Source organism: Dipodomys merriami, unplaced genomic scaffold (assembly GCF_024711535.1).
Source record: "Dipodomys merriami isolate MVZ:Mamm:240054 unplaced genomic scaffold, mDipMer1.0.p SCAF_1, whole genome shotgun sequence".
Lineage (NCBI taxonomy): Eukaryota > Metazoa > Chordata > Mammalia > Rodentia > Heteromyidae > Dipodomys > Dipodomys merriami.
The window spans coordinates 102,767,960-102,782,117 of NW_027202270.1; the positions used below are offsets into that span (position 1 = coordinate 102,767,960).

Genomic DNA, 14,158 nt, shown 5'->3' on the forward strand with positions numbered 1-14,158 from the left:
AGTGCTTACCTTACATGCATGAAGCCCTGGGTTCAATTCCTCAGCACCATATAAGCAGAAAAAGCCAGAAGTGGCGCTATGGCTCAATTGGAAGAGTGCTAGCCTTGAGCTGAAGAGCTGAGGGACAGCGCCCAGGCCCAGAGTTCAGGCCCTATAACCTACAAAAAAAAAAAAAAAAAAAAAAAAGTAAATCAATAATGTATCATTAACAAATATTAAAGAAAGGAAGAGAATTACTCTTTCTTTCCAAAGAGCAGTATCTGCAAACAGCTGCTTTCTCACTAGTAAAAATGGTAATCAGGAGACAGTAGAGTGTTTCCATTATGCTGAAAGGAAACAGCTAAAATTCTGCAGTGGACATTTCATATACACTGGAGCTGAGACCTTTTGCCATGAGCAAATCTATAGTGAAGGAAATTTTAAAGCATTTATTTCAGATTAGGAGGAAAATGATCTCACACGGAAAGTCTCAGATACTAGGAATTGGTAGTTTAAAAAAATGAAAGATGTGAGTAAATAATGAATATTAATTGCATAAAATAATATTGTTAGCTGAGAGCAGGTAGCTCACATCAGTAATCCTAGCTACTCAGGAGGCTGACATCTGCAGGATCTCAATTTGAGGCCAGTCAGGGCAGAAAAGTTTATCTCCAAAATAATCAGCAAAAAGCAAAGCTAGAGGTGTGGCTCAAATGGTAGAGTGTGAGCCAAGCAAGTATAAAGCTCTAAGTTCAAACCCCAGTACATAGAAAAATCTCAAAACAATACTGTCTTATGAACCTTTACAAAATACACAAAAGTATGTAAGTCAGGAAAGAGTACATGGAGTTCAAGTGTTCTAATGTCCTTTTATTATCAAAGGCAAGTTTTGCTTAATTAAAAATGTGTGATGTAGAGCTGGGTGAAGTGGCTCCAACCTGTAACCCTGGCTACTTGGGAGGTAAAAATCAGGAAACTGAAGTTCCAGGTCAGCCCAGACATAAAAATCTGGGACACTTCATCTCACCCAGTGATTGGTGTTGTGGTATCTCTCTGTGATCCCAGCCGTGGAGGAAGCACATAGGCTAGGTGCAGTGGCACAGCCTGCCATTTTCAGAGACACAGGCAAACAGAAGGAGGATCACAGCCCATAAAGTAAGGCCGTATCTCGAAAATTATCAGTGCAAAAAAGAGGTTGGTATTATGGTTTGAGAGAGAGAATGTCTGCCTAGCAGGTATGAGGTCTTGAGTTCATCCTCCAAAACTGAACAACAACAACAAAAAAAGCCAGACATAGGCGTCTCATGCCTGTAGTCCTAGCTCCTTAGGAGGCTGAGGTCTGAGGATTGCAACTGAAAGCCAGTCCATGCAGGGAGAGTTCATGAGTCTCCTGTCTCCAATTAACCAGCAAAAAGGTAGATAGAAGTGGAGGTGTGGCTCAAGTGATACAGCACCAGCCTTGAGTAACAAAGCTAAGGGAAAATAATTATACAACTTGTGGGTAGGGATGGGAAAGAAAAACTGGGAGAGAGTAAGAAAAGGGGTGGCATTGTCCAGAAAGAAATGCACTCACTTACCTGACATATAACTATAGCCCCTCTGTATATCACTTTTATTTTATTTTTATTTATTTTTTATTTTTTGGTCAGTCGTGGGGCTTGAACTTTGGGCCTGGGCGCTGTCCCTCAGTTCTTCAGCTCAAGGCTAGTGCTCTATCACAGCACCACTTCTGGTTTTCTGGTGGTTTATTGGAGATAAGAGTCTCACAGATTTACCTGCCTGGGCTGGCTTTGAACTGTGATCCTCAGATCTCAGCCTCCTGAGTAGATAGGATTACAAGTGTAAGCCAAGGGCATCCAGCTATCACCTTTATAATAATAACAATTTTTTTTTAAAGAAAATACTTGCCTGTACCCTTTAAATGATTCTTGTACTCGAATTAATTCCATATCAACTCCTAAAAAAAAAGCTAAGGGACAGTGCCCAGGCCCTGAGTTCAAGTCCCAGGACTGGCACTATGAATAAATGCTTCAAACTGGTAAAGAGGATTAGATAGATGAAATTTAGATGTCTGAAAGGGAAAACCAAAAAAGGAGAAACAAAGAAATGAATACACCAAATACAAAGTACTCTTTTTTTCCCTCTACTTTTGGATGTACTGAGGTTTGAAACCAGAAACTGTGTTGCCTGACAAGTGTTCTCCCAAGTACGCCACAAATCTCACCCCTATTCCTTTCTTTTTCTTTTTTTTCTTTTTTTCTTTTTTTGGGTCCAGTCGTGGGGCCTGAACTCTCGGCCTGGGTGCTGCCCCTCAGCTCTTCAGCTCAAGGCTAGGGCTCTACCACTTGAGCCACAGAGCCACTTCCGGCTTTTTTCTTTTTGCTTATGTGGTGCTGAGGAATCGAACCCAGGGCCTCAGGCATGCAAGGCAAGCGCTCTACCACTGAGCCAACTTCCCAGCCCTTTCTTTCTTTTTCAGATAAGGCTTTATATTCCCTGACTACTCTCAGACAGCTGTCTTCCCATCTCTGCCTCCTGCAGAGCTGGGATTCTAAATGTGAACCATCAGACCTAGCTTTATTTTTTGAGGAACAGTCTACCTTTTTGGGGGAGGGGAGGGTTTTAGACTGGTTTTAAACCATGATCCTCCTGTTTTTGCTTCTCAAGTATGGGGATTATAGATGTGAACCACTGTACCTGGCGTACAAAATTATTTCTGTTGTTTTGTTTTGTGCCAGTCCTGGGACTTGATTGATTTCATGGTCTCCATGCTGTCTGAGCTTTTTTGCTCAAGGCTGGAGCTCTAACACTTGAGCCACAGCTCCACTTCCAGTTTTGGGCAGTTAATTGATGATTAAGAGTCTCACAGACTTTCCTATCCAGGTTTGGCTATGAACAGCGATCCTTAGATCTCAGACTCCTCAGTAGCTAGGATTACAGCATGAACTACTGGTGCCCAGCACAAAGTATTTTTGAAGATGACAGATTTAAATGCTCTAGTTACAAGTTTAAAGACTTAAAAAAAAATCGAACTGCTATCAATAGGAGAGACACTGAAAACATGATACAGATTGAAATTAAAAGGAAGGGAAATATCTTAAACACAGAAACCAAAGGAAAGCTTTTGTGTCTCAGAAAGCATCATCAGACCAAACACACTTTTAAGTAAGAAAGCATTGTTACTTACAGATAAAGAGGAAGCCTCTATTCTTATGAGAGTTTCAGTTAACCAAGCAAGATTTTAATGTAAATCTTGAGGCTAACAAAGCTTCAAGATTGTATGTGTCTGGTGTGTGGGGGGGAATGCAGTTATGAAGGTGGGAGGGAAGGGATGGTAAGGGAAAAACAAAGGAGGAGGCAACAATGTTTGATAAGAAATGTACTCATTACCTTGCTCATGTGATTGTAACCCCTCTGTACAGTATTTTCACAAGAAAAAACTTATTTTAGGTGCTAGGAAGGTGGCTCAGTGGTAGAGCACTTGCCTTGCATGCATGAGGCCCTGGGTTCGATTCCTCAGCACCACATAAGCAAAAGGAAAAAAGCTGGAAGTAGCGCTGTGGCTCAAATGGTAGAGTGCTAGCCTTGAGCTGAAGAGCTGAGGGATAGTGCCCAGGCCCAGAGTTCAGGCCCCACGACCGGACCCCCCCCCAAAAAAAAAAAAGAAAACAAACTTATTTTAAAAAAAGATTATATGCAGCAAGAATTGAGAGACTACAAAGACAAAAATATAAATTTCCCTTCACGGGGAACACACAGCCCCACAAATACATACTCTGCATGTGTAATCATAAAGTGAGCATGGTGTCAACTGTATGAACCCCATATTAAAGCTGTGCCACGAAGATTGAGCAGGCTTACCCTTCCAGCCAGCTTTCAGCATCGCAAGGTGCATATTTAAAATGCATGTACACATCACTATGATGGAAAGCAGGTCGGTCTCCCCACTTGTGAGTTCACAGCAGCCTCAGCTACTACGTGTGTGTGTGTGTGTGTGTGTGTGTGTGTGTGTGTGTGTGTGTGTGTGTGCACACCAGTACTGTGGCTTGAACGCAGGGTCTAGTCACTGTCCCTTATCTTCTCAGTTCTAGGCTGGCACTCTACCACTTGAGCCACAGCTCTACTTCTGTTGTTGTTGTTGGTGGTGGTGGTGGTGGTCGTGGTTTGGTGGTTTTGTTGCTTAACTGGACATCAGAATCTCACCAGTTTCCCTGCCTGGCCTGGCTTTGAACTGGGATCCTCAGATCTCAACGTCCTGAGTAACTAGGTTTCTAGGTAGGAGCTACTGGTGCTGGGCTCTGTGCTGGTTATTCTAAATAGCTTTCCAGTTGCTTTTTGTTCCCATTTTCTTAGTACCCAGGGTATTGTGATCATGCTCTGGGGCTTGCTTTCCCCATTGGGAGGAAATAGTGCTCTATGCCTTGGTCTGAGCGAGGACAAGGACTCTCAGCGTGCCCATATGAGGAGGGCCTTTCAGTTCTCTCACTGTGTGCACCAAGGTATCAAAAATGCTTGCAGCGGGCTGGGAAGGTGGCTCAGTGGTAGAGCGCTTGCCTTGCATGCCTGAGGCCCTGGGTTTGATTCCTCAGCACCACATAAGCAAAAAGAAAAAAGCCGGACGTGGTGCTGTGGCTCAAGTGGTAGAGTGCTAGCCTTGAGATGAAGAGCTGAGGGACAGCGCCCAGGCCCAGAGTTTGTGGTTCTAGGAACTAAATTTGTGGATGTGAACAAAGTGAAAGCCCCAACTTCATGTACCTTATAGCTTTCTGTGAGATAGCAGACAATGTCCACTTATATATCATATTTATAATATATATTATATATTTATATAGTGACAGGCAGTGATAAATGCTATGAAGAAAAATTAAAAGCTGATGGGCTGGGGTGTAGCTCAATGATAAACACATTCATGGATGAGGTCCTGGGTTCTATTTCTGGGGCACACAAATCCTGAGTGAATAATAAAAGTAATGAAGGGCAGCGATGCTAGGGCAGTTGGGGAAGACCTTTCCAAGATGACAGTATCTCTCTCTCTCTCCTTTATTGTGCCACTCAATTCCTAGACCTGTCCCTCAGGTTTTTTGCTCAAGACTAGTGCTCTACCACTGGAGCCACAGCTCCATTAGTGGCTGTTTGGTGGTTAATCAGAGATAAGAGTCTCACGAACTTTCCTGTGCACATTAGGCGATAGTGAGTTTGGAGCGCAAGTGTTCTACCCCTTGAGCAGTGCCCTCAGCCCCGTTCACTTATTTTTCAATTAGTCTCACTTTTGCTCAGGAGTGACCTCCTACTTCTACTTCCTTGTAGAAGTACCTGAGAGTACAGGTAGTTTATTGGAGATAAAAGTTTCACAGACTTTCCTGCCTGGATTGGTTTTGAACTATGATCCTCAGATCTCAGCCTCCTCAGTAGCTAGGATTAGGCCTGAGCCAACAGCATGCAGCCCAGCTTGCTCTTTGAGAAATAATTTCTCACTTGCTTTTCCTAGGCTAGCCTTGAATTTTAGTCCTCCTATTTCTGCCCCCCAAATAGCTGGGATTGCAGTCATGAATCACTGTGTCTGGCCCTAGTGATTTGGCTCTTATTTTAATTCAGTGCAAAGTCATTCAAAGATTATGAGTAAAATGATGATGTTTATATTCTAATAGGATCTTCTTTCTGCTAAACAAGTAGTGAAAAATATACTATAGAGTGGAAGGAAAAGACCAGAGTGGAGGAATAGAGAATCTGATGTGTTCAGATTCAGCAAATACTTTGAAGATAGAACTGATAAAAATGCTAATGGATTGATATGGGGTGTGCAGCTGGAGCCAAAAGATTTTGAGTTTTGGCCTAGACAGCTAATTATAGTACCATTTACTGAGAATGTATGAAGAGTTCAGCTTTAGATTTTGGAGAAATGGTTAACTTCCGGGTTCTTGGGGTCCACAGGCCTCCAGTAACCGCAACTTGGTGCTGCCTTTCATAGGGACATCTGTAGGGGAAGGGGAAGGGGGAAAGACAGAAGAAATAAAGTTCTTGAGTAATTGTTCAGATTTTCCAGTGATTAAAAAAAATAGGTCAGTTGATCAGGCAATGGTGGCTCATTCCTATAATCCTAACTACTCAGGAGAGTGAGACCCCAGGATTACAGTTCAAAGCCATTCTTCACAGACAAATCTATAAGATACTTATCTCCAATTAACTAGCACAAAATGGAAGTGGAGCTGTGGCTTAAGTGGTAGAGTGCCAGCCTTGAGCAAAAAAGCTAAAGGACAGCTCCCAGACCCTGAGTTCAAACCCCAGTAGTGGCACACAAAAAAATAGTCATCTGAGCCTACTGTATACACATTATGATTTCAGGACAAAAAAATTACTCCTCTGTGTCAGTAAGTTCCTCAATTTCTTATGTGGCTTGAACTCTGGGCCTGGGCGCTGTCCCTCAGCTCTTCAGCTCGAGACAAATGCTCTACCACTTGAGCCATAGCATCACTTCCAGTTTTCTGTGGTTAGTTGGAGATAAGAGTCTCATAAACTTTCCTGCCTGGGCTGGCTTTGAACCATGATCCTTAGATCTCAGCCTCCCGAGTAGTTAGGATTACAGGCGTGAGCCACCGTTGCCTGGCAAGTTCCTCAATTTCTATTGCTTCAAATATTATGAATTTAAATCAAAGTAATCTATTTTACAACTAGAGATAGAAAGCTTAAAATGTAAATAGTTAAATAATCCACCGTATGAATTTTTGTCAAAATGTAACAGAGCAGTTGAAGGTCCTGAGTTTTTAAAAGGCAGTAAAGGTAGTCAACGTCAACAGAAAGAATATAGAGAAAACAGATTTCCCAGTCTTCCTTGGCCAGTGCCTTGTTTATCATAATGACTTTTTTGGGTCTAATTTGTGTTTGTCTGGGACTTGAACTCAGGGCCTGAGCACTATCCTTTAGCTTTTTTTGCTCAAGGCTGGTGCTCTGCCACTAGAGCCACAATTCCACTTCTGAAGTTTTGGGGGCCACATGGTGATTGGAGCCCTTCCCAAGCCAGCTTAGAACTGTGATTCTCAGATTTTAGCTTCCTGAGTAGGATTAAAGGGTGAGCTATAGTAGTTTAAATGATCACATTAATATTAAATTATTAATTTAATATTAGTATTTTATATTATCATATTTAAAAGAAAATACAAGTGTTGCTCATTTTTCTTTTTTGCTGGTCCTGGGGCTTGAGCTCGGGGCCTTGGCACTGTCCCTGAGCTTCTTTCTCTCAAGGCTAACGCTCTACTCCTTGAGCCACAGTGCCACTTCTGGCTTTAAAAATTAAAAAGCAATTATTGTAAAGGTGATGTACAGAGAGGTTACAGTTACATAATCAGATAATGAGTACATTTCTTTTTGAACAGTGTCATTCTCTCCCAGTTTTTCACCCCCTGACTTCCCTCCCTGCCCCCAAGTTGTATAGTTTATTTCCAACACTGTGTCTAGTGTGTCTCATTGCTGAATGGATCCACCTTTGTCATTTCTGGCTTTTTTGAGTAGTTTATTGGAGATAAGAATCTCACAGACAGCCTGCCCAGGCTGGCTTCCAACTGCAGTCTTCAGATCATAGTCTTGTGAGTAACAAGGATTACAGGTGTGAGCCACCAACACCCGGCATTGCAGAATATTTAAACAACAACAACAAAATCTAAAAAACCCAACGATATGGTGTGAGGAAGGGAATTAATTAAAGTATACTGTGTGCATGTGTGGAAATATCACTATGAAAATCCCTCACTCATACCATAAAAAATGAAGTAATTAAAAATGCAGGGCTGGGAAGTTGGCTCAGTGGTAGAGCGCTTGCCTTGCATGCCTGAGGCCCTGGGTTCGATTCCTCAGCACCACATAAGCAAAAAGAAAAAAGTCAGAAGTGGTGCTGTGGCTCAAGTGGTATAGCACTAGCCTTGAGCTGAAGAGCTGAGGGACAGTGCCCAGGCCCAGAGTTCAGGCCCCATGACCGGACCCCCCCCCAAAAATGCAGACAACAAATGATAATTAAAGGTTATTGGGCATGTGACTTTGATATCATGCTAGTCTATGTCTCTCTTCCCCTAGCTCCATGGGTTTAAATTGTTTCTCTGCTGTGAATGTCTCATGCCAAGAGATTCTACCATGTGCACTGGGCCAAGTGACCAGGACTGAACATTTCAAAACTGTGACTAAAGACATCTTTCCTACTTCAAGCTGTTTTCTCAGGTAGTTTGAATATAGTCATGCATATAGTAACTTGCAAGTACCCAGCAATTATTTGTGAAACTCAACATGTCTTAGTGCATATCAAGTAGCTAAAAGAAAATGGTAATTCAAGGGATGATTGAGTAAAATCCATTCCAGTGTGATTATAAAATACCAAGAAACAGTAACCAATAGCCCTTAACCACTTTATGTCACTTACAATTTTGCAGTTTGGTTTGAAGCTGTGCCTGACCTTATAATGCTGCTCAATAGTGTTTATTACATAAAACATTTTTTTCAAAATATTTGTTCAGTAGCACACAAATAAAGCTGGCAACAAATGCACATGGCATAGAAAACAACCAAAATGGGGAATTACTGTTAAAAATAACAGGAGGAACTAATGAGAGTTAAAATGGCAGTAATTTCTTTTTAGACTATTTCCTGAGATCGTAAGAAAAACATTCCATATGATCCAGTGGTTTGTGTTTGGTGCTTTTGAGTTCAGGTTCCAGTCACAAGTATAACTTCATAAAGAGTACTGAAGTATGTCTAAAGCAAATGCCATTGTTTAGGTCATGCAATGGTGAGTGATTTGAAAGGCACACCCACAGGGACTCAGATTATATATCACATGACACTTATAGAATATACCAAAAAATTAAAGATTGGTTTGTTACTAAATTTTAAACAAGACTACTAAATTCTTTTTTTATTTTTCTTTTCTTTTTTGTTGGTTGTGGGGCTTGAACTCTGGGCCTGGGCGCTGTCCCTCAGCAATTCAGCTCAAGTCTAGTGTTCTACCACTTGAGCCACAGTGCCACTTCCAGTTCTATGGTGGTTAATTGGAGATAAGAGTCTCATGGACTTTTTTTTCTTTTTTTCTTTTTTTTTTTTTTTTGCCTAGGCTGGCTTTGAACCGTGATCTTCAGATCTCAGCCTCTTTGGTAGCTAGGATTACAGGTGTGAGCCACCAGCACCTGGCTAAGACTACTAAATTCTTACTAGTGGATCAATACTGTTCTTTGCTGAAATATGCATTTTCTGGCATATTTCCTTCCATTGTTTTGCTCATTTCATCTTTTCATAGCTGAGTTATTATATAGGTGACTTTAATCCTGCCAATATTTGTTGTTGTTGTTGTTGTTTTGTAAGGCAGGGTCTCACAATGTGGTCTAGGCTGGCTTTGAACTCATGATCCTCCTGCCTCAGCTACTCAATATGCTGGGATTACAGATGTGAACTACTATACTCTGAGCTCTTCAGCTCAAGGCGAGCACTCTACAGTACTTGAGCCACAGTGCCACTTCCGTTTTTATTAGTGGTTAATTGGAGATAAGAATCTCATGGACTTTCTTGCCCAGGCTGGCTTTGAACATCGATCCTCAGATCTTAGCCTCCTGAGTAGCTAGGTTTATAGGCATGAACCAACAGCCCCCAGCCTATGTTATTGCATTTGAATGGCTACTTAATCATCTATAGCATAGTTACACTATAAGTTCCTTAAGGTTATTCTGTTTCCAACTACAAAATAACACTGTGGAAAAAAAAACTGTACATAAATTTTGGTCATTTGGATTACTTCCTGAATGATTGGTAGATTAAGACTACAGTTTTTAAAAAACTGATAAACACTTGTTACATCACCTTCCAGAAAAGTTGTTTTCAAAATTCTGAGAGCAAGGGAAGGTATTAGCTATGAATAAAACTACTGGATTTGGTAGAAAATAGGTGACAGCTGTTCTAACAAAGTACTTTGTCTTTGGGGAAAAAAACCTGGAAAATGGGCACTCTTAAAAGTATTAAGATTCTTACATCATACTTTCAATACCATACATTCTGAATCATCAGGAGAAAGGAAAGGAGAACTGAGAATTTGCATTGTAAGTCCTATATAAGTTTATATGTTAGAAGCCATCAATTCAGGAAACTTAAGATTACTAACACTATTCAAAGACTCAAATTTTTCAAACAGAGATTCAGAATATTCATTTTGATTATAAAATCTCATTATTTAGTGGTGTATGGTTTCATATTTAGTGGGAAATAGCATAATTGTAGGTCTTCATCCATTATTCAGTTATGAAGTCAATTTGTTTTCTATGACCAAGTACTTTTAAAAATGCACTTGGTGAAGGGAAGTATCAATCTGTGAAATTGTAGGTGTGTGTGTGTGTGTGTGTGTGTACTGCAGAACGTACAGTTGTGGGATGTGATTAGGGAAAGTCTGGGATTTGGAATTAGTCTGATCTTGGTATGAATCTGGGGTCTTTGCTACTTTTGCTGGTTCTCTACCTTTTTTTCTGGCTTGATACACTTGTTAAAGAAAAAATGTAAGGATACACCTTCCTGCTGTGTGTGTGTGTGTGCATATGTATGTATGTATGTATGTATGCATGCATGTATATATGTATGTATGTATACAGAGTAGAAATTAAGCAAAATACTTAATGTATAACCAGAGATTAATAAAACTATAATTACTCAAAGTATTTTCCTAAATACTGTCCTTTATATGATAATACCTTATTAATGAGAGGAAAATGTTTTATTGATGACTAGATTACTCTCTACATTCGACTTTAAAAACATCTCCCTCAGTCTGCTCTGCCAATTGGTTTTTTGCTCAAGGCTGGCACTCTACTACCACTTGAGCCACACCTCCACTTGCAGCTTTTTTTTTTTTTTCCGATTAATTGTAGCTAAGAGTTTAGGATTTGTCTCGCTGGGGCTGGATTTTCCTTAGTAGGAAGGCTTACAGGCATGAGCCGGTGCCTGGCTCCAATTTGGTTTAGTAAGGAGATGTGAGCATAACCAACTCTCCTTCCTGTTCTCACACTGTACCCACGTCCAGTATGAATTCTGACATTTTATCTCTGCCCCACACGGTCTGTCTCATCGTCTAGGAAGTACCACAAACTTTCACCTTTCTTTCAGTTCGTGAAACCAGCAGTGCTGGGCAGAGTGCGCTGCGCGCGGACCCCGCCTGGTGCTGCGCAGGGAAGCAGCTGCGGCGCTGATGCCGGCAGTCTCCTCCGCGCTAAGCAGGCCGGCGAGGCATGAAGTCATGTCTCTGGGTCGCCTAAGTGGACCTCGCGAGCCGAGAAAGCACTTTACGTGAAGACCGTGGAAAATTAGATCCCGTCCCCCTCCCCACTCCTCGGCCTCTCCGGGCCGTGGAGAGGCTCGGGGCGCGGAAACGTGCCGGCGTCCGGAGCTCCGCAGGCTGGCGGGCACGCACGCGCCGGCCTGAGAGCCCTTCTGCCCAGATGGATTCTCATAGTCTCACAGACGCGCGGGGGATCGATACCGGAGGGCGGCCGTGCCCGCTCCGTCCCGAGCCTTCGGGTGCCGCTCGGCAGCTTCTCCTCAGCTCAATACGGCCGAGGATGTTAACCCTTTCCCGGCGGACTCCCACCTGGTCGCTGCCACCGGTCTCTGTCCTCGCGTAGGGGTGGAAGTGGGGGTTCCGTTTTGGGGGTGCTCTGGGTACTCCAACGCTGTTCGTCCCTGCAGGCGGCGGAGGCCGAGAGTGCTACAGGGCTTCCTTACTGTCCAGGCCGTGGCTTTTGTCGTCTTTGCCCGGGAGAGGATAGGGGGCCGTCTGGGGCAGGGTCGGGGTGCGGGCGCCCTGGCGAGGCCACGAGGCCGACCAGGGGTCGGCGCACCTCCTGACCGCCCACCCTGCCTACACCACCCACGCGGTGGGGGCCCCGCAGAGACCACGCCCCCGGGCCCGCGCTCACTCCTGATTGGCCGGCTCAGCGTGGAGGTGGCTCAGCGGGCCACTCGGCCCGCGTCTCAGCTATAAAGGCAGCCCGGGCATGATCGCCTGGCGAAGCTTTGGTGGCTGCCGCTCTCGCCGGCTCCCCCCGACTCCCTGCCGACCCGCCCGTTTCTCCTGGTGGCTCAGAACTCCGGACTCCACCATGCCGAGGGGCTTCTTGGTGAAGCGGACTAAACGGACGGGCGGGTCTTACAGAGTTCGCCTAGCCGAGAGGGGTTTCCCTCTGCCGGGTCCCCTGGTGGTGGCGCCGCCCGGCCCCGACGCCTCCCTGCCCCGTGTCGAGAAGGCAGCGCCCCCCACCCAGGAGGAACCTGGAGAAGAGCTGACGATGGAGGCGGCCCAGGAGCTGTCGGGGTCACCCTGTCTGGCGGCCGGGGTGAGCCTGGGGGAGGGCGGGCAGGAAGGTGCCCAGTGGAGGGCCAATGGGAGGGAGGGCCCCGGGCCCAGCCCCGCCAAGCCGGCGGGCGCGGAGCTGCGCCGCGCCTTCCTGGAGCGCTGCCTCCGCTCGCCGGTCTCCGCCGAGTCCTTTCCCGGGGGCGCCGCCTCCCTGGCCACTTTTTCCTGCTCGGTGGCGCCCGCCGCCGCCCCGACCTCGGGGGAACAGTTCCTGCTGCCGCTGCGGGCGCCGTTCCCCGAGCCCGAGCTCCAGCTGGACCCCGCTCCGCTCTCGGCCACCCTGCACGGCCTGAAGCGGGCGGCGGGCAGCGAGCGCCGCGCCAAGGGACCTGCGGGCTGCTCGCCCGGGCCCGCCGCTCCCATCGCGGCGGGGATCAAGAAGCCAAAGGCCATGAGGAAGTTGAGCTTCGCGGACGAGGTGACCACATCTCCGGTCCTGGGCCTGAAGATCAAGGAGGAGGAGCCAGGGGCGCCGTCCCGGGTCCCGGGGGGCAGCCGCACGCCGCTGGGGGAGTTCATCTGCCAGCTGTGCAAGGAGCAGTATGCGGATCCCTTCGCGCTGGCCCAGCACCGCTGCTCCCGCATCGTGCGCGTCGAGTACCGCTGCCCCGAGTGCGACAAGGTCTTCAGCTGTCCCGCCAACCTCGCCTCCCATCGCCGCTGGCACAAGCCTCGTCCCGCCGCTGCCACCACCGGCTCCTCCGCCGATGGGAAGCCACCGCCCTCATCGTCTGTATCCTGTGCCGACTCAGGGCACCTGGCATCGTTCCTGGGCGAGGGGAAGGAGAACAGCCGGGCCGAGCGGACTGCGGATCAGCACCCGAAGGCTGAGGACAGCTCCGGGGATAGTCAGCACCAGGACAGCGCTCCGCGCCAAGGCCTCCAAGTGCTGGCACACCCCGAGCCACAAGTACTACCGGCCCCGTACACGGAGGGGTTGTTGGGGCATCGGGTGCCCGGGCCGAGCGGTGGTTCGGGGGGCTCTGAGATCTTCGTGTGCCCGTACTGCCACAAAAAGTTTCGTCGCCAAGCTTATCTGCGCAAGCACCTGGGCACTCACGAGGCGGGCTCGGCGCGCGCTCTGCTCCCCAGCTTCGGATCGGAACGGGGGCCCCCCCTCGCCTTCGCTTGCCCGCTGTGCGGGGCACACTTCCCATCGGCAGACATCAGGGAGAAGCACCGGCTGTGGCACGCGGTCCGCGAGGAGCTGCTCCTGCCCGCTCTGTCGGGGGCTCCCCCGGAGGCGCCCGGGCCTGGAGGGGCGTCGGAAGGGAGTGCTCAGCAGATTTTCTCCTGCAAGCACTGCTCGTCCACGTTCTTCAGCTCTCCGGGCTTGACCCGGCACATCAATAAATGCCACCCCTCGGAAAGCCGGCAAGTGCTGCTGCTGCAGATGCCACTGCGGCCGGGCTGCTGAGGACCAGGGCAATTTCCGAACTGGCCTCGGAGAAAGCAGTTCCTGGGAGACTTTGTGGGGGTCTTTCCGCAAGTCTCCTTCCCATGGTTTCTCTCCTAAAACTCTCCCAGTCGTTCTTCCGCCAGAGGAGCGGACAGAGAAGTAAAACCCCCCTCTAGAGCAGGTATGTATATTGTATAAAACAAACATTCACGGTCAAAGTCAGCTTTAAATCCGCCTCACGTTTCCCAGTAAAATAGGATTGTTTCCCCCGCAAAACTCCGGAGACCCCAACGAATCCTATGATTTGTAATTCCTATGGAAAGTCGCAGTGAATGTGTGCATGTCTCAGTGGCTAACCAGTGAGAGGCCATCGGTATTTTTTTTTCTCTCTTGTCATCACAGGCGCCTATGTA

General features: G+C 46.5%; 1 protein-coding gene across 1 annotated transcript; it reads left to right on the forward strand.

The window, feature by feature from the left end:
* Window positions 1–12,092: 12,092 nt before the first annotated feature.
* On the forward strand, window positions 12,093–13,763 carry Insm2 (INSM transcriptional repressor 2). Its single transcript, XM_069987672.1, has one exon. It carries the CDS (start codon window positions 12,093–12,095, stop codon window positions 13,761–13,763), a length of 1,671 nt encoding a protein of 556 aa, XP_069843773.1.
* Window positions 13,764–14,158: the final 395 nt, after the last annotated feature.

Coding starts and splice junctions, on each gene's coding strand:
- Insm2 (XM_069987672.1), top strand. CDS start 12,093: ATGCCGAGGGGCTTCTTGGTGAAGCGGACTAAACGGACGGGCGGGTCT.